The 19122-nt window shown below is 52.9% G+C and overlaps 1 protein-coding gene across 4 annotated transcripts in view; it reads left to right on the top strand.

The window, feature by feature from the left end:
• ASAP1 (ArfGAP with SH3 domain, ankyrin repeat and PH domain 1) overlaps nucleotides 1-18001 on the top strand; it is a 351640-nt gene extending 333639 nt beyond the window's left edge. For all 4 annotated transcript variants that reach the window (XM_032316148.1, XM_032316146.1, XM_032316149.1 and 1 more), the window contains 5 exons: nucleotides 4684-4753; nucleotides 6949-7007; nucleotides 11685-12184; nucleotides 13402-13524; nucleotides 15967-18001. In XM_032316148.1, the coding sequence (XP_032172039.1) occupies nucleotides 4684-4753; nucleotides 6949-7007; nucleotides 11685-12184; nucleotides 13402-13524; nucleotides 15967-16041 (827 nt within the window). In that variant the 3' untranslated portion in view covers nucleotides 16042-18001. The remainder of the gene's footprint in view (nucleotides 1-4683; nucleotides 4754-6948; nucleotides 7008-11684; nucleotides 12185-13401; nucleotides 13525-15966) is intronic.
• Nucleotides 18002-19122: the final 1121 nt, after the last annotated feature.

Raw genomic sequence — 19122 nt, 5'->3', positions numbered from 1 at the left:
CTCTCCGTGCTCTGCTGTGTTCTGCACATGATCGCTCTGTGAGTCTTGACCGTTCCCCGTGTCCACAGTTGTTTCTTCGCCCATGAAGTGAGGAGAGGAGAAGGTAGCAGGGCAGGAAGGTCCCCTCCGCCCGGCTCTGCCTCATCCATCGGCAGCACAGAGCCCTGGTGCACGGGGAAGGCCACTCGGGGCTTTCTCCCTGCCAGCACCGTGTCTGCGGCACCCAAAATAGCCCCGGCCTTGCATTACTCCGGTCCCGCTGCTGTGATGAAGTCAGCCATCTGTCTCAGGAGACTGCTAAGGCAGGCTTTGGATGAGAAAACAAATAGGCTTATGGGCAGATTTCGGTTCTATGGGGACTTTGATTTTTCAAGTGGCATGTCATTAAATCTCACTTTTGGAAAAACACAATTTGTTTATAACCTACTTTTATAATAGGCCAACACATATTTTAAAACAATTTAAGTAAAATTAATTTTAAAATGAGGACAAAGGGAGAATAAAGGTGACGAAGTAAAAGTCCAGGAGTGTGATCTCTTCACAAAATATGTAAATAAGATCACATACAGTGGCTGGAAATAGACCACAGATTTGACACTGAGATTCTTATAGGCAAGAGCAAAGGAAAAAAATACACCTAATTACCGAGTTTGTGGTGACCCTAAGATCTACCCTCTTCTCACACTTGAGAGTCTTATAATTAATATCTTAGAGTAGCACAGTTCTCTGGGCTACTCTTGGATATTTCAGAGAACTGGCAACAGCACACCACAGGCCACTATAACATGCACTAAAAGAACATTCTGGAAGCCCAGGTTCTGATCTGGGTTCTACCCATCCCAGGCTACATGACCTCTGCAAATCACTTTCCTTATCTTTGGTCACTGGGACTTAAAATATATGAGCTTTTTTTTTTTTAATTGTAGAGCAAATAATTGATGAAAAACTATACCACAGATTGGTTCACTTCTCTTTCAAGGCCAGAACTTAAGGTGAAAGGCTCAGCATTTGAAATGTCTGATCCAAGGCACGCACGTCGACTCATGGAGCAGTATTGGTTTGTAAAAGAGCCTCTGGACAGAAGTGTCTTGCTCTTCCCTTTTCTTGGGTTTCCCAATAAATTTTCATATCCGCTCTCTGCTTCCTACTCACCTCGCCCCCAGTGTGCATGCTTATCTAGAAAGTAGTGATGGTTACTACCATTTGCAGAGTATCTCCCACCTACCAGGCCTGGGCACTCATCTGTCATCGTATTCAGCCATCACAGCCGTCATGTACGGTAGAGACTCACTGTCTGTAGTTTGTCAGTGAGGAAACCGAAGCACAGAGCAGTCAGAGGCTTGTTCATAATCACAGTTCCGCTCACTTCAGAGCTGGTGTGTGAACCCACTTCAGACTCCAAGGCTCCTGCATCGATCCACTATTTCAGATCAGTCCTGAAGCCTGTGTGTCATTCGCTGCTGGGCCAGTGTCCTCCTGTCTGTCCACAAACTCTTGGCCCAATGTCTGACCCCAAGTCTTGGCCACGGCTTCCTCACCTGCTGGCCCAGCATCCTGCTAACACACACCTTTTGGACACAGGAGTTCTTTTCCAAGTTGCATGAAGAGAGAAGAGGGGATTGAACTGCTTCCATGTTTTTACTCCTCCCTTGAATACTATCCTTTTTTCAGATATGTGTCCAAGTCACACTTTTCTTCCCAGGCGTGGCACTTGGGCTTGGCCTAGCCATGAGCTTGCTGGCATTCCTGTCTGCTGACCACTGAGGCATTCCCCCAGGTGTGGGGGGAATGAATCTGGGCAGAGAAGCAGATGAGTGAGTGCTGTGGCCCTTGACTTCATTCCTCAGGAACTCAGTGGCTGCTGTGTGCCAGAGACTGGGCTAGCAAGTGAGGTTATAAAGATGACCAGGGCACAGCGCCTGCCTTTGAGGTGCTCGTTCAGTGAGCAGATCATCATCATTCTGTTGCATTCCATCGGAGAGCTATGAATAATAGTTTCCATTTGTGTCATGCTCCTTGCGGCCCAGCCCCGTGGTCTGCACTCCATAGTTTATCTTTTGTGATGCTCATACCCATCTGGCGGAGTAGATCCTGTTTTGTTCCCATTTCTAGGTGAGGGGACTGAGGCTTAGTAGAAAAAGCATTTTTTTTTTTTTTTCAAAACAGGCTTTAAATACTCATCAGGGTAGAAAAAGCATTTTAATCCAAACTCGTACCCACTGAGTGATGGCAGGGTTGGAGTTCAAACCCAGGCTTGTCTGGCTCCGGAATCTGCACTCTTGACCACTGCTCTGTGATGAGCGGTGGTGGGCTGACGGGGAGGAGGGGGTGGTCAAGTCTGGCTAGAAGCTGGCTTTGGAGAGGCCCCTTGCAGGTTGCCTAGGAGTTCACTGCGAGGGGGAGGGGTTTGCTGTTGCAGAGAGAACGGACAGAGGGCCAAAGTTACGGAGGCAGAGAAACACAGTGTCTTTGGAGAGAAATAGAGTCACCTCGAGTGGCCAGAGAGCAGGGTTAAAGGAGGACCCAGACATCTGGGCTGCGGGGTCACACCGCAGCCCCTGGGGTGATGACTCATCTGTGTGACACTGGAGTGGGTGGCCAGAAACGGAGCAAGGGGCCTTCTGCAGCCCATGTGGTGTCATAATCCATCCTGCACGTAAGAGGATTAAGAATCACTGGTTTGGAATGTTTTCTACGTGGAAAGGGAATTAGCAGGTGCAGTGGTTTACCCTAACATAGAATTTTCTTTGACATGTTCATTGTTACGGCTCATTGAAGTTTCAAAATGTGAGATATGAGAGCTAATCCCCAAGACTCACACTAAACACCTTGCTGAAAAGAAACGCCCCCGTGAGTGGCGTTCATAGCGGGGAGGACCCCTGCGAGGCTGCGGGAGGAGTCGTCAGTACCAGGGATGGCTCATGGAAATGGACCGGTGGTCGGAGGAGGGTCTTATTAAAATAAAGTTATACTTGAAAATCACCGGCCGGAGTAACACCAGTGGAGCTAGTTTCTTCTGCGGGTGTGTCCTAGAGTTACAGAAATCTCTGTCCAGGAGCCCCGCCTTAGCCCTCCGCCAGCCTCTCTGTCCGGGAGGGTCCGTGGGGCGAGCGGTGAGAAGGCTGGTTAGTCCAGGTCCCGGAGGCCCGCTCCTCGGCTCCGTGTCCCAGCTGTCACCCCTACCAGCTATGTGACCCTGGGCTGCGCTGTACCGCTGTGTGTGTTTCTTCAAAAACAGCAGGGAGGGGTCTTGGGTTCAGTACCTCGTGATCCCAGTGACATACTTACGCCAGACCTCCCTCCGAGAAAACACTCAGGGAGCGGTGGCGGCTGCTACTGACGTCACCATTGGGGCGGCAGGACAGGTAGCGACAGGCCTGTAGACCCGCGGTCGGGACTTCCGGTAGATCGGTAGCCGTGTGACCTGCAGCCACCAGTGCTCTTCACCGCGTTGCTTGGTCTTTAAAGAGGATAATGACGCCCGTCCTTCCTGTTGGGAGAAGCGCTTGGGCAGCCACGGGTGCTGTGGGGCCGACAGCACGTAGGGTGCAGCGCTCGGTGCTTCAGCCGCTCCCGGCCTCTGCACCTGCCCTCCCGTCTCTGGTTCTCGTCAGCAAGCCCCTTCCCCACGGCCTCCCGGGGATCCTGTGGGTGTCTGGGCCGGGGAGGAAGGGGCACACCTGGCTTCGCACCGCAGTCCTTTGAAGGGCGGGGAAGGACATGAGCTGAGCCCCAGAGACAGCTGTGCCCCTGCAGGGCCCAGGGAGTCCTCCTGGGCGCCTGGCAGCCTGGGGCTGTGTGCTTCTCCCACCGTGGGATGGGTCACACAGGACTTGCCCTCACCGGTCTTCCTGCCTTCTCCCGGACAAAGAGCACGTTCGCGGTTTTGCTGCCCCCTCCCCATTAGAAAGTGCTTTGCAGTTCGGGTGCTCTGTCGGGCAGAGAGGACGTTCCCTGCACTTCTTACTAGTGGGGTTTTGACACTGTTTCCTTTCCATAGCACCCAGCCCTGTTCACGGTTGACCTCATTCCGTACTGTCAGTCTCGCTTGTGCACACACATTGCCTGGGCCGGATCAGAAGCTCAGCGAGAACAATGACATGTGATTTACTTTGGTGCCTCCTGCTCTCCATCCAAGCCTTGTACCTAGTTGGTGCTTAATAAGTGCTAATGTCTGAGGGAGTGATGACAAGAGTGCCTAAGAGTCTTGCCCCGCAGACGGCCAGCTCTTACCAGCCTGCTGAAGAGCATCCACACACACAGTTTGTGGTTGTGTATTCTGAGTCTGGCTCCCAGGGCTAGCCTCCCGGCATGCGGCCTCTGGGTGAATTTGAGGTTTTACTCTTCTTTCCCTGCACCCAAGCTAAGGACAAGTTCCTGAGCCAAGGGGACATCCCCAAAGTCCTGTGATCTTATAGGCCTTGCCTGGGGGCAGGTTGCTCACCTTCTCGACATAGTCGTTGAATAGCTAAAAAAATAAAATTAAAAAAAAAAAAAAGTAAACACTGTCAGAGCCCACAGCGGTGCTTAGTTTTGTTTTAAAGTTACAAATGCATATTGTTGTAGCTCGAAACTTTGCGGTTCCTTTTTGGAACCAGAGGGTGCCGGTCTGCCTCGTCCTAAGTCGCGTTATTCCGCTTCCCTGTCTGAAGATGCGACATGTTGTGCGATGTCTCCCTGTAGGTAACGATGTGGGTCCGTCGTCATCAAGTAAGACCGCGAACAAGTTTGAGGGACTGTCTCAGCAATCGAGGTAAGCCGCCTTCACCTTTCTCCCTCGGCGGGGATCACAGCTCACTGTTCGAAATTCTAGAAACGGGTGTTATGGCAATATATTCCAAGTGTGGCCTGCCAGCTGGTGCTGATGGGGGGAGGAAACGAAGCGTATACTGCCTGTGCACCTGGCCCTCGGGGCCCGCCGGGACAAGCCACTGTGTCCAGGCACAGCAGCAGGCTGGGGTGTCCAGTGCCAGGCTCTGCTCCCTCCAGGTTCCCGGTGGGGACAGGCCTCGCTTCCCGCATGTCAGAGTCTACCAGAATGAGGCTGTATTTTTAATTTTTAATTAAGTAGCTTTGTTTTGTTACTCTTGACTCATTTTCACAGACTTGGGAGTTAAAACAGTCCTCAGGGAGATCTGACAGCCCAGAGATTTTCAGACATAAAAATAGGACTCTCCAAGGGCCCCATTTGTAAGATCTGCTTAAGCTAGGCTGAAAGCAGCCTCCCTACCTTCCCTCCTTTCGTGGAAGCAGGGGACTTTGGGAGATCTTCTGTGGGCAACATCTGTCTAATCCCAGTGTAAAGACACTTCTCCAGAGGCCTGATCTGAGATAAAGACACAGAGAGCCACTTCCAGTCCCAAAACCTCGGGGAGAAGGAGTCAGCTGGTTTAGGGGGATTGCTTTCTAGAGTTGATCAAAGAGCAAAACAAAGTCTCCACTTATGTTAATGCTGCTGTCCTACTTCGTCTTCACGTCTTTGTCAGAAAGACCGATTACTGTTCCTTCCGTTGTACGGTTGAGGTTAAGTGGTGGCAGATGTCAGAGCTGGACTCGGCCCAGTGGTCCTCCAGACTCCACGTCCCAACATCGCTTCCCCTCACGTCCCGCCCATCATTCCCGCTCCGTCCCCCTCCCACCCAGCTCGGGGTGGGGGTGGGGGGACTCAGACTGCAGTTCTGGGGTCTTCTTCCAGAGGGAGAGAGTGTCTGATACATGGAGAGTGGCTTCAAAACGCTTTTTAAAGAGAATCAAGCCACCCATGCATGCACACACACACACGTGCACACAGCGGCAGCCTCGTGTTTGTGCAGGAAGCGGCCCAGGCTCACAGGCGTCCGCTGTTGGCCCAGGGCCTCGCTCAGGAATCACCGCCGTGCTCCCGTCAGTAGTCCACGGGTGTGCTTCCCTGAGAACATGCGCCAAAGGGGTTCAGCTTTGGGTTTTCAGATTCGCAGGGACATTACGTCCCATAGTCTGGGGGCAGTAGGGTTTCACGAGGGCTGAGGAGAGACAGCTAGGCGGGGCCAGCAAGTGCATTTCAGCTTCTTTGACTCTGTTTTGTTGGGTTGGTTTGGCTTTCCCTGTTCCTTTAAGGGCAGTTAGGAGACAAAGAGGGGAAAGCCAATCCTTGGGACACCCTAGGGCAGAAGAGGACAGACGGGAGATTCAGAGGCGCTCTTGGCACAGAGGACTCCGGTGCTCGACTGCTGTGCGTCCTTGGGGCTGCCGGGCCCTGGCGTCCTCTGAGAATAGCTCCAGCCTCTTGCTGAAGGAGCACCGCGGGAGCCGGCTCGCACGTGCCCGCCGCAGCCCTGGCCTATGGGTGGAGGCAGGGGCGTGGGGGGGGCATTGGATCATTCAGACCCCACGGGGTGGACTTCTGTTCCCGAGACTTGGGTGTTTTTCCCCACTCGTTTTGTAAGTGCTCCAAGAGGAGGGAAAGCTCAGGAAGAGTCTGGAGGTCTGAGACCCACACTGTCTGCTCTGGTGCCCCCAAGGACATCTGTGCTCTGGCGATGAACGGAACGAGGTCTCCATTTATAAGCTCCTCCCCTGGCCAGCCTTGGGACCCTCTGCTGAAAGTCCCCAGACATCAGTGTCCTCACCTGGGGCAGGGGGGTGGCAAGAGTTAGGGTGGCAGATTGTGTCCTGTGTGGAGACAGACGTCGGTATGGCCCCCTGCGGTCATGCTCTGCCGGACACTCAGACATTACCTGAGGAGCGGAGGTGGCGGCTTTGTCATTCCTAGAGCTGGCCTGTTCACCCCTTCCTGGGTCCTCCCCAGCCAAATTTTGAATTATGGAAAACAGACTTTAATCTTTTCTTGAAGAAATTTTGAAAGGGTTTTTAGAGAATTCAGCATAACTCTGTGATTTCCTTGAATATTAGATCACTAGCGATATTTTAACATTTTGAGATACTGAATGATTTTTATTTATTAATTAGCACCGGCTCTGCAAAGACTGCCCTTGGTCCAAGAGTTCTTCCTAAACTACCTCAGAAAGGTAAGATTTCTTTCTCTTGTTCACGTAATTAGACTGTCATGGTGCCCTCCAAGGGGACAGCAGTCTCTGTCTCTTAAATTCATGGCTTAATCCCAGATGCCTAAAGCAGCATCTGGCATGTGGTAGGTGCCCAATAAGTTCCTATTCAACAAAGAAAGATATTTATAAACTCAGTTTTTGTGATTAGCAAAACACTATACTTTTCCCAAAAAACCACAGTCCTTTTCTAGAAGATATGCTATCATCTCTGAGTCTGGGGATACCATTCCTTCTCCTCTTGCAAAGCACAGTCTGAGACCTGGGAACCAGTACCAGCTTTGCCACTCACCATGTGGCCTGGGCCAGGGACTCGGAAGGTTCCTGAAGCCTGATTCCTCACCTATCAACACGAGCAAGAATACCTGCTTCGTGAGGTTTTGTGAGGATGAAATGAGGTCATGCTTCAGAAAGCCCCTCACTTTCCATGGCACAGAAATCCTTTGCTGGGATGGCATCCATCATGCAAAGTAGAGATACTCGTGCTCTGAGAAGCACAAGAAAGCAGTGTCTGTAAATGCTGCTTCCCTGCCAAGCAAAGACACTCGGTTCTTTGAGCAGATCTTCCTTAATCCAGATCGAGCTTTTTATCCATAAGACCAGCATGTCCGTTGTCTTATCTGCTCCTTCTTCTTTGTTGCCAGCTCCAGCTTGGGAGCTGAGAACACCCACAGACGCCTTTGGTTCATCTTATCCGTCCTCGCTTAGGGCTGCAAGGCCACAGGGCAGATGGAGGCTCAAAGGACTCGTGGCCGTCCCATGGGTTTCCGTGCCTACAGCAAGACTTTGTCCCCAGAAGTCAAAGTTAGGGATTCACAATGGGAAGCTGGGATCCACCCCTCCCCCGGGTCTTTGGGAAAGTGGCATATTTGGCAGTGCACTGACCGGGCTCCTGTGTAGTACAATGAGAGAGTCCCAGGTGGCTGTCAGTTCATTCTCGTGGAACACAAAGGAAGCTTTCCCTGGATTTACTGAGTCTTTATCTCAAGTCATTGTTTTCCTCTTCTAACCTCTGCCCAAAGGGCTGTCCTGATCCCAGAGAAGTTTGGGATGTTTTCGGGGCACTGTGCCCGCTGTCAGCAGTCTGCCCCCAGTCAGCCCTGTGCTCTTCCCCCACTTGTCACGCGTTACCCCTGATTCCTTCCACCTTCCCGTCCAGCTGCCTTCATCGTGCTCCCGAACCGCGGCAGTTCTTAACGCAGCTGCTCACCCCCATGGCTGCTGTCATTCTCACCGTCCCGCACTGGTTCGTAAGCAGGCGTCTCTCCTAACGCTGTCTGTCCTCTTCCACACGCCTCGTAGGCCGGTTCTGCTCTCTTGACCAGCTCCGGGCTGGAGAACCAGAGTCCGGACAGCAGCTCCGCTCTGCTTCCTGACTCCCGAGCTCACGCAGTCCTCCGAGGCTGCCTGCCGCCCGCCCTCTGCTGGGCCCTCTGCCTCGCCCTGCCCTCGTCTCCTTCACATCTTCTCTGTTGTCCTCCAAGTGACTCGGCTTCTGTGTTCTCAGTGAACAGGACCCGAGCCTCCCCCCACCCTACCCTCACGGCCTCGCGCCCCTGCCGGCCTGCACATGACACCCAGAAAGAGGCCCTGCCCAGCGTCTCTTTCTTATTCCTAATGGGTCCCACTCCAGCAGTGACACTGTGATCCAGTTTGGGGGCAAGTTTGCCTGTCATTTCTTCAGAGTTAAAAAGGCAGTTCAGAAAGGACTTTTTTTTTTATTTTTTTAGTTAATCATTTTTATTAACATATAATGTATTATTTGCCTCAGGGGTACAGGTCTGTGAAGCGCCAGGTTTACACACTTCACAGCACTCAGCACAGCACACACCTCCCCAGCGTCCATCACCAGCCACCCCAACCCCCAGCAACCCTCAGTTTATTTTATAAGATTAAGAGTCTTTTATGGTTTATCTCCCTCCTGATCCCATCTTGTTTCATTTTTTCCTTCCCTATCCTCCAAGCCCCCCCTCTGCCTCTCAAATGCCTCATATCAGAGAGATTATATGATAATTGTCTTTCTCTGATTGACTTATTTCACTCAGCATAATACCCTCTAGTTCCACCACGTTGTTGCAAATGGCAAGATTTCATTTCTTTTGATGGCTGCATAGTATTCCATTGTATATATATACCACATCTTTATCCATTCATCTGCTGATGGACATGTAGGTTCTTCCCATAGTTTGGCTATTGTGGACATTGCTGCTATAAACACATTCAGGTGCACGTACCCCTTCGGATCACTACATTTGTATCTTTAGGGTAAATACCCAATAGTACAATTGCTGGGTCATAGGGTAGCTCTAGTTTCAACTTTTTGAGGAACCTCTGTTCCCAGAGTGTTTCCCAGAGTGGCTGCACCAACTTGCATTCCCACCAACAGTGTAGGAGGGTCAGAAAGGACTTTTAATTGGAAAGGGGAAAACATCTTTTCCAGATTGGAAAAGGAACAGCCAAAGGTTGGGCAAGCTTCCCTAGAGGAGAAATTCTCTTATTTTGTTTCTCCCTATTATAAAACCACATGTATTCATTGTAGAAGATTTTTAAAAATAATAATCAAAGAGAAGAAAAATACAAACCACCTGTCATATCATCCAACATACTCAATTAGTTTATATCTTTTTTACTGTACTTTTTTTGTTTTAGGTTTTGATTGGGGGGGGTGACATAATACATCAGAAACATTTTCCATCACAAACAGCTTTCACTGGCTGCACGGTATTCTGCTGTCTGGTGCTGTGAAGTGTTAGGTGGACCCTGTCATCCCGCAGCCACATGGAGCGCAGCTTGTCCGCTGTGAACGGCGCCGTGCCGCATGTTGGGCCACAAGCATCGCGTTGCTTGGCTCCCGTCCCTCCTAAAGAACCAGTTCCTCGAACCAGACTCGAATGTCTTGGGGTTGCATCCGCCTGGCGCTTACAGTTTCTGTTCCCCCATGAGGGGTGCACAGCAAGGCTGGCCAGCCCCGCCGCCTCGGGAAGCTCCCCAGCCCCTCTCACTGCTGCCTCAGACTTGGCCTTTACCCCGTGTGTGACTTGCAAGAGAGGACTCTGGCTTGCTTGAACTCCTTGAGCTGAGCCCTGTCAGCTGAAGGTCAAGGGCCAGCCTGTGCCCTGGGACGTGGCTGAGCAGGCCATGAGCAGAAGCAGCCACAGGGCAGCTTGTGACGGTTGCCAGCCCCGGGGTTCATCTTTTCTTTTTGTTTTGTTTTGTTGTTGTTCATAGTAAACTATAAGAGTATCTTTCTGAATGTATTGTACTTCCAGAATACAATTCTTAGTGTGACTTACTCAGTGTGCCTCAGTCAGCTGTTTCCTTGCTGAATGCAGACGATATGCTTGGCCTCTGTGCATACCAGGAGCCAGCGTTCCAAGGATAAGTAAAAATATGAATCCTGGCCTCAAAGAACCCTGCCTTACAGTAGTGATCATACCCTTAGAGGATACTTAGAGCCTGCCAGGGCCTGTTGGCAAATTATTTACCTGTATTAACTCCTGTTTTAGAAATAAGGAAGGTGAGGCACAGGGAGGTTGTGTCATTTACCCAAGATCACACAGCAAGTCAAGCACATGGTGGAGCTGGGCTTGGAGACATGTCTTCAGTGTCCTAGGTCCCACCGATAGAGCTGTGCCAAGAGCTGTGGGAATGGTTCCACAAACTAGAATCCTGACACCGTGGCCGTACAGGGAATAGGGAGGACCTGCCTCCCACATTCTCTGGAACATAGTAAGTGGACAAGAAACAAAGTTACAAAGTCTGTGTTGTAATCTGGTGTAGGGTTTCCTAAGTAGGTGTGGCTGTATTGCCAAAGTGGAGCAGAGATTCCTCAGAGGGGTGGCCGAGGTGGCGAGAGGAGAGACCTTTGACCTCGTATGTAGTATGGAAATCCCAGAGACATGGGGAATTTAAATTCTGATACAGCTACGGAATGGGACAGAATGCAACATTAAAAATTATGTACTGCTGGCTACCTGGGTGGCTCAGTCACTCAAGCGTCTGCCGTCGGCTCAGGTCATGATCTCAGGGTCCTGGGATCGAGCCCCATATTGGGCTCTCTGCTCAGTGGGGAGCCTGCTTCTCCTTCTCCCTCTGCCCCTCCCCCTGCTCATGCTGTCTTATGAATAAATAAAATCTTTTAAAAAATTATCTATTGCCATTAGAGGAATTTTACTGACCTGGCAAATAAGCAGTATATAGATAAAAGCAGATCACAGTTCTTTCTATGGAAATTGTGTGCAAGAGTCCAGAAGGAATTATGGGACATTACTGTAAATGGCTATGTTTAGGTGGTAGTTTTGTGGAAAACCTAACTCTCTATGTCTAATTTTCTGTAACCTGTTTGTATTCCAATCTTTTTTTTTTATTTAGTTCTGGATTAGTTTGGATATCCCATTCCTAGGTAACTGAGGCATGAAATCACATATGGTCATGTGGACGCCTTCCAGGCTTCCAGCTTTTTTCCTCTAAGAACGGGCACTGCACACCTGTGCACTTGGGTCTCGCCCTGGAGCGGGCACACACTACACACGCACCCCACCACCACCGGGCCCCGTCCTCCCGGTGACCAAAGTAGAGGGCAGCACTTCCCTGCCTTGGGGCCCCTCTGGAGACCTCCCTCTCTGTGCTTGCTTCCCACAGTGGCACTAAGGAAAACAGAAACCAGCCATCACCTCTCCCTGGACAAAGCCAACATCCCAGCCGAGATCTTCCAGAAGTCATCACCGTTGGCAGAGTTACCGCAGAAGCCACCACCCGGAGACCTGCCGCCGAAGCCCACGGAACTGGCTCCCAAACCCCAAATCGGAGATTTGCCACCGAAGCCAGGAGAACTGCCCCCCAAGCCCCAGCTGGGCGACCTGCCCCCCAAGCCCCAGCTGGCAGACTTACCTCCCAAGCCGCAGATGAAGGACCTGCCTCCCAAACCGCAGCTGGGAGACCTGCTGGCGAAGTCCCAGACTGGAGAGGTGTCCCCCAAGGCCCAGCAGCCCCCCGACGTCACCCAGAAGTCACACCCGGCAGATCTCTCCCCAAACGTGCAGTCCCGAGATGCCATCCAAAAGCAAGCATCCGAAGATGCCACTGACCTCACGCCCACCCTGCCTGAGACGCCTGTACCACTGCCCAGGAAAATCAACACGGTGGGTAGAGGCCAGCTCCTAGGCTTTGGCAGATTCTGCCACACTCCGAAACCTGGAGGGAGGGCCTGTGCCCCAGCCGGGGTTCCGCGGTGTGGCAGGCCCGAGCCCCATGGCGAGAGACGTGAGTGCCGGACTCCCGCAGGCGGGTTTCACGACCTGCACTCGCTGCGGCACCTGGGCCCATGACTTAGTTCTCCGGGCCAGAGGATTCAGTGGTCATTGGTCCTGCCGTCTTCTGCAACCCAGCAAGGGCCCTGGTGTCCCAGGCTGAGGAACACGGTCAGTGAGAACCAAAAGGCCCCCCCCACACACACAACAGTTCTGCCCTGGCTCATTATAAAAACAGCATTGCCATGGGAGAGCAGAGTCCCGGCGCCCCAGATGGCCTTGTGCAAGATGCCGGCTCAGGCTCTGCACTTGACCGTGGTTTTATGCCCTCATCGAATCGTCCCCATGATCAAGGAGCCCCTGAGGGCCTTGGAGCTGAGGCCACTAAGCCTCGCACAGCTGCGGTCCCTCCAGCCAGCACTTCCCGGGACAGGCTGCAGAAAGGAGCAGGGGACTGAGCGAGACACCGGGGCACAGAGAGACACAGCTTGCTTTTTTTCATACTAATTACTGAATGAGCTGGGCTCCAAAAACCTTTAGAAGAGGATTTCTCTGTTTCCATCTTCCTATTTGCAAAGAACCAGCAGTCCCAACAGATAAAAGCACAAGTGAAAACTGATCACAAATTAGAACATTTCGGGGAACTGCCTGGGATCCTCCCGCCCAGGGCCGCCGCCCTGTTTAACCAGCATGTGCTGACTTAGTACTTCCGCGAGGGGACTGAGAAATTTGTTTATGCTGTGCATTCAGTATGCAGAAGCTGCACATTTCTCTTTACATCATGTTTCCCAAATCCATTTTTAGACTCTGCTGTCATCTCTGCAAGCTGCTCTCGGGGGTGGGGAGGGCAGGGAGCCTCTGGGGTTTTGGTGAGGCTGGATCTCCATCCCCACCCGCGGTTTGCCTGTGAACATGATGGGCAGCGGGCCCTCCCGACGCCAGGCTCCGTCCTAGTGCTCGGGAAGAGAGAGGGAGCACACAGCTCCTGGGCTCCTGGCAGACAGGCCTCCCCCTTGACAGAGGAGGAATTGAGGCTCAGTGAGGTTAAATCACACGCCCAAGGTCGGTGTGTCCTTTTCTCCCACTAAAGCCCCGCTTCTGTCTTGAAGGGGAAAAACAAGGTGAGACGAGTGAAGACCATCTACGACTGCCAGGCGGACAATGACGATGAGCTCACCTTCATGGAGGGGGAAGTGATTGTCGTCACAGGGGAGGAGGACCAGGAGTGGTGGGTACGTACCCGGCCGGGCGCCCGCCGCTCTCCAGCGTCCTCGGCGGCGGTCTTCCCTTACCACGGTCGTGCTGGACGCACAGCCGCGGGGCTTTGAGATGGGGTCGGGCGAACTAACGAGTGCGTGTGGTTGACCCTCGTGTTCACACAGCCTGTGAGCCACGGGCATTTCCGGCCATCTCAGATGTGAGACAGGAGCTCGGGAGGGCTAAGCACGTGCCGCAGCTGGGAGCAGGCAGTCAAGACTCCGAATCCTCTCGGGGCCTGAGTGCTCTCGGCCTTCCGTGCCGGCCTCAGGCTCTTTCACCCAGCCTGCGGTTCTGTCTTTGTCAAGTGGGGCGTGACACCTTCCTCTTGATTTTAGGAGTAAGCGAAAAATACCTGTAACAATCCCTTTTACACTAAAACCTGCTGCCCAGATGTCTGGAAGGAAAGGCCTCGTGGTCCTCACAGTGACCGTTTGCAAATTCTCAGTGAATAGAAGCGCGGCCCCACGGGTCTGTGCTGTTGTCTGTGTCCAGAGTGAGGCTCCTGGGACAGCCGGCAGGCCAGAGGCGTCATGGGTGGTGGGCTTACTTCTCTCCTGGCTGAGAGCTTCCCAGCATCGGTGTGGAGACGCTGCTTCCTTGGCAGCCTGTGTGCCACCAGCCCAAAGGGACCTGTGGTTCATAGCTCAGCCCACAGAGCCCACGCTGGCCCAGAAACACACGTGCATACTTAACATGTACACGTACACACACGTATACACACATACAGGTGTGCATGCACCTTTGGGCCTGGAGAATGCCTCCAGACTCTTGGTCACAGCCATAGGGATTCTGCTTGGACCAAAGCAGCGGCTCTCAGGCAGGGGCAGTTTTGCCCTCCAGGGACCTTTGGCCGTGTGGGAGGAATTTCGGTTGTCAGGACCGGAGGGGGCTGCCCTGAGCCTCTGGTCGGCGGAAGCCAGGGATGCTTGGGCGAACAGCATTACTGGCCTGGAATTTGCAGGTGCTGAAGCAGGGATGCCCCGAAGGAAGTGATGAGGCCTCTTGCTCCCTCTCTCTCGGGGAGGGACGTGCTGGGGGTGGCCCTGTGGCCTTTCCTGCCTCTTCCGTTAGGGCTGGGCCTGCTCCTGGCCTGGAGCCTGCTCAAGAGCCACCTTGGAGACATGACAAGGAGATGGCCCGGAAGACCCCGGCGCAAGTCCCTGAGTCGTTCTATGGCCGTGGCTAAGGCATGTTCCTTCTGTCAGCCGTTTCCTGCTCAGAAATGGGACAGGAGTAACCCCGCCTCACAAAGGTGTCCCAAGAACTCATTTGGGGATACGTTGATATTATCATAAGCAGGTAGTGATCAGATCCTTTGCTAAGACACCAGTGACGACAGCAGAAGACCCAGAGGGAGTAAGTGGAAAGTTCTCACTGGTGCCGCTAGCGTCGTGCTCAGTGGGAGTTCTGTGTGCCGGCAGCATATCTGCCAAGTCAGACATAAAGCAACGCTGCCCTTGCCTCCACTGACTTCCGAGTCACAAAACCCGCTCACGTGCAGGACACCAAGGGAGTGAGGCCCCCTGAGCCGGGGAAGCCAGGTCTGCAGCCCGTTCCACCCTCAAGAAGAGCGCGCCCAGTAGCCCAGTGGTGGCCCAAGGTCACAGAGCTGGGAGATGGAGGAAGCAGCCAGGCTAGCCCGCAGCTCCTGCTCCAGCCGCCGTGGGCGCCGCGGGGGTTTGTGGCCGGGGATGAGAGCTGGCCTGGCCCCCTCTTCCGGCCGCCCTCCTCTCTCTGCGCTCGTCGTTTGAAGCCAGCGTGCACGTCCTGCTCCTTCTGTGGAAGGCTCGCGATGGGATTCTCTGTCCTGCAATGAGTGTTGGTCTAACTGAGATCACTGGCAAGTTCTCATGGGAGACTGTGGCACAGGCTCGGGCAGCAGATGGTAGAGCTGCCCTCACCGTCTCCTTCCCCCACAGCAACCAGGAAACAAGCTCGGTCCAGAGCAGCCCTTCCTACCTGGGTGACTGGTGACTGTGCGATCTCACCGCAGGCCTGAGAGGAAAGGGTATTTTAGCCCCATCTTCCAGACAAGAGGCCCGCAAGGCCTGTCCGAGGTCGCTCAGCGGAGAGACAGTTTTGCCCTGGGTGACGAGCACGGACTCGAGTCTGCAGCCTGTGGGAGACCACGGGCAGGCTCTCCACCTGGTTGGGGGGGCGGGCCATGGACACCCCGGGTATAAGACGAGGGTCCCAGGAAGGGCGTCCTCACGGGGCGGCCGCGTGTGCGTGGAGTGGGCCGCACCTTCTGCTGTTGTTCTGCGATTGTGTGTGGTCCCCCAGAGGGCGGGGGAGGGTCCGCGCCTTCCACCCCAGGCCTGTGGGCCGAGTCCACGGGGACTGTGACCCACAGGGCTTGTCACTGGGCAGCTGCCGGCTGCCTCCAGCCTGACAACTCTCTCTTCTCCCTACAGATTGGGCACATTGAAGGACAGCCCGAAAGGAAGGGGGTCTTTCCGGTGTCCTTTGTTCACATCCTGTCCGACTAGCAAAAAGCAGAACCTTAATTAAGATTGTCCACATCGTCATGTGAGACCGCTGCCTCCACGTAACCCCGTGCACATGTGTGTATATAGCTGCTGTTACAGAAGAGAGACTCCGGAAGCGCCACCTCAGGAGGGCCGTGGTGTGTGCTGTAAATACCCGGGGGGCGTCTGCCCTCGCCAGTGTCGGGGGCCCTGGGACCCGGCGCGCCGTACTGGTCCGCCCCCCTGGCCACCTAGCACGCCCACCTCTGTGCTGCTTTCCCGGCAGACAGACGAAACCAGGAATCTCGGAACTGCTGGCTTTGCCAATAAGAGTGGTCTCCAGCAACCGTGGAAAGGCAGGGAATCGACTCTGTGTTCCTAACGCAACAGTGTTCTCAGCTGTGTTACTGCAAACGCGACAGTAGCAGAGAGGTGGGCTCTGTTCTGCAGGCGAGACTTCTAGCTCCAGGACAGACCAGCCTGTAGCTGATCTGTGTACACAGTTTACAGCTACAAAAACCGACGTTGGTGTTTATTACAGAGAAGTGCTCGGTTCAGTGTAAGTGTTACTCCTTCAGCAAAATATTCGCTGACCCAACCCCTTTGGTGGCATTTTCCGGTCCCGCAGCCTCGCGCAGTTAGGCCAGGTGGGTGTATAAGGTCTTCTGGTGAGGCGTACCCGCCCCTGAGATATTACCTCATTATGCAAAATAACATATCCTTCACGACTATTTTGACAAAAGCTTAGAACACACCTGAAGAAGCTCAACTTTCAGGAACTGAGGACCGCCAGGAAGCATTAGCCTCTACATTATGCATGCATTTAGAAGCTTACCCGAAATCTGCCTTTTATAAAGGAATAGTATGGACAAGTGGAACTGTACATTTTTTAACTTGATTGCCATTAAAGCAGAAATTATAAGATTGCAACAATACCTGTTTCTAACCAGTCTTTCGGCTTTCTCAGAGCGTGAAGTTCCATCTCCTCTTCTGATTAGCGTCCTTCGCCTGTGTTAAAGCCCCGAACACATCAATTTAAATTATTTTCGTAGTTTTTTCCTTGATCAGTTCAAATGCGTGACAAGATGGTTCGCGAAGATGACGGAATTTGAACGTCGGCCCCTCACGCCGTTCCGCTGCCGCAGAATCCCGGTGCTGACGCCACCTCTCCTCGCTCCGCGCTCCCGGCTCTGCCCCCCTCGCCGGCGAGCCTGCCAGCCTCACACTCGGTGCCGTGGACGCGTGATGGTCAGGCCAGTTCTCAGCCAGGCGCTGTGAGCGGGTCTCCCTCCGTGTCCGCCCGTCCGGGCCCCATCCGTCTGTCTGACCGCTAGAACGCCGGCCCCGGACTTTGCCAAGAACACAGCTGCCCTCCCTGCGCAGCAGGGCTGCCCTCTTGATTCCAAGACCCTCGGGGCCTTCTGGTGTCACGTTCGCTTACACGGCTCTCTGGGCCGCCACACAGAAAGCTAATCCTACTAAGCCCTTGACCTCGGCAGTAAGAGAGAAAGGTTCATTTCACAGAAGCACAACATCCCACTGAACCCCTAGGAAAAGCCCTCCTTAATAGAGTCTCCGTGCTCAGTGAGTATCCATTTAGTTCTGCTTAAGTGAGTACTACGAAAACTTGGAATAACCACCTAATAAGTAAACCTTGCATGACAGACCTGCAACACAACTTCTCAGCTGTTCCTGGAAAGTGAGTTGAAGCAGTTGCCGCCCAGGGTGGGGTGGCTGGGCAGGGGGGTACCCCGAGAGCCCCACACAGAAGGCGAGAGTGGTGGTGGCAGGCGGCCGGGCGAGTGCAGCCCTGCTTACTGGCCGCACTGGTGTCGGGACAGGAAGTCGCCATCCGAAGTGACCTAGAGTCCTGGTTCATTCAAGTACACATTTTTAGTTGCATTAAAGAACTATTTGTTTCTGTGGCCTACAGTATTTTCAGCTGATATCAAAATAAACTGGTTTTCTAAAAAACTCAAAACCTCGATGTCTAAAATTACGTGGAGTCATTGTCTGTTCTTTTCCTTCTTTTGAGACCACTTACACAAATGCATTTTTTAATACCTTCTCCCCCACCTCTGGTTTTGTTTTTGTTTTCCCTGAGGAATTTGAGTTCCCCCTAATCCAGCTTACTGTGGGACATAGGAAAGCCAGGTAGGAATGCCTTTGGGGATCTTGGTCGAGTGTGAATCTGATACTGTTCTTAAACTCAGTGAGCCACTGCAAATCTGCAGTTTTGTACATGATATAGTATTTTGAAGGTATGGAACCTTATGAAAAAAAAAATAGTTAATTAGTTCTTTTTTTCCCCCAGAAGGGAAAGTTACATTCTGCAAATAGTCTGTGTCTTATTTTACTGTTGAACAGCAATTGCTATTTATTTTTTTATTGCCTAGAACCTCTACATGTCGTGTAGGAATCCCATAGTGCCACGAGGCAAATTCCAAACCCTCACCTGGATGTTACCACCAGACATCAGTACGCTTGTCGTTTCACATGTATTTAATGTGACCATTTCTCAGTACTGTATGTGTTAATTTCTACTTTTTTAAATATTTAAATTGCTTTTAAATAAACATATTCTCGGTTGATCCCAAACATCTGAAATCAAGCCATTTTGTGAGTTGTCCACTATGTTCCACTTGGAGAGAGTCAAGACTCCACTTGGCTGGGCTTTGGGGGGTCTGGGGGTAGATGACAGAGGTCAGTCCGGCTCCTCTGTCCGAGCTCACTCCGGATACATAAATGTCCATCGCTTGCCTCAGCTACAAAACATAAGAGCACAGCATTTGGGGGTCCCCCCGTTCCCACTCGCACCTCCGTGCACCCACCCCACCTGAAGAGGGAGGAGGATGCCCAGCCCTCGGCTGCTGGGCGGTTCCTTCTTTTCCTGTAGCTGCTGCTCCCGGCGCTGCCTGTGGGGAGGAGACCCAGGGCCAGGCACTGGGCCTACATGATCTCTTCTCGCCCTCAAGACAGCAAGAAACGTGCATGCACCTCTCTGCTTTACAGAGCCCAAAAAGGGGGCTCAGGGGTGTTCACTGTCATGTAGGAGGTGCCGCGGGCTGGTGTGACCAAGTCCGGAGTCCACACGAGTGGTTC

Source organism: Mustela erminea, chromosome 16 (assembly GCF_009829155.1).
Source record: "Mustela erminea isolate mMusErm1 chromosome 16, mMusErm1.Pri, whole genome shotgun sequence".
NCBI classification, from domain to species: Eukaryota; Metazoa; Chordata; class Mammalia; order Carnivora; family Mustelidae; genus Mustela; species Mustela erminea.
Note: the sequence above shows the minus strand (reverse complement) of the source record. Positions and strands in the feature narration are given on the sequence as shown.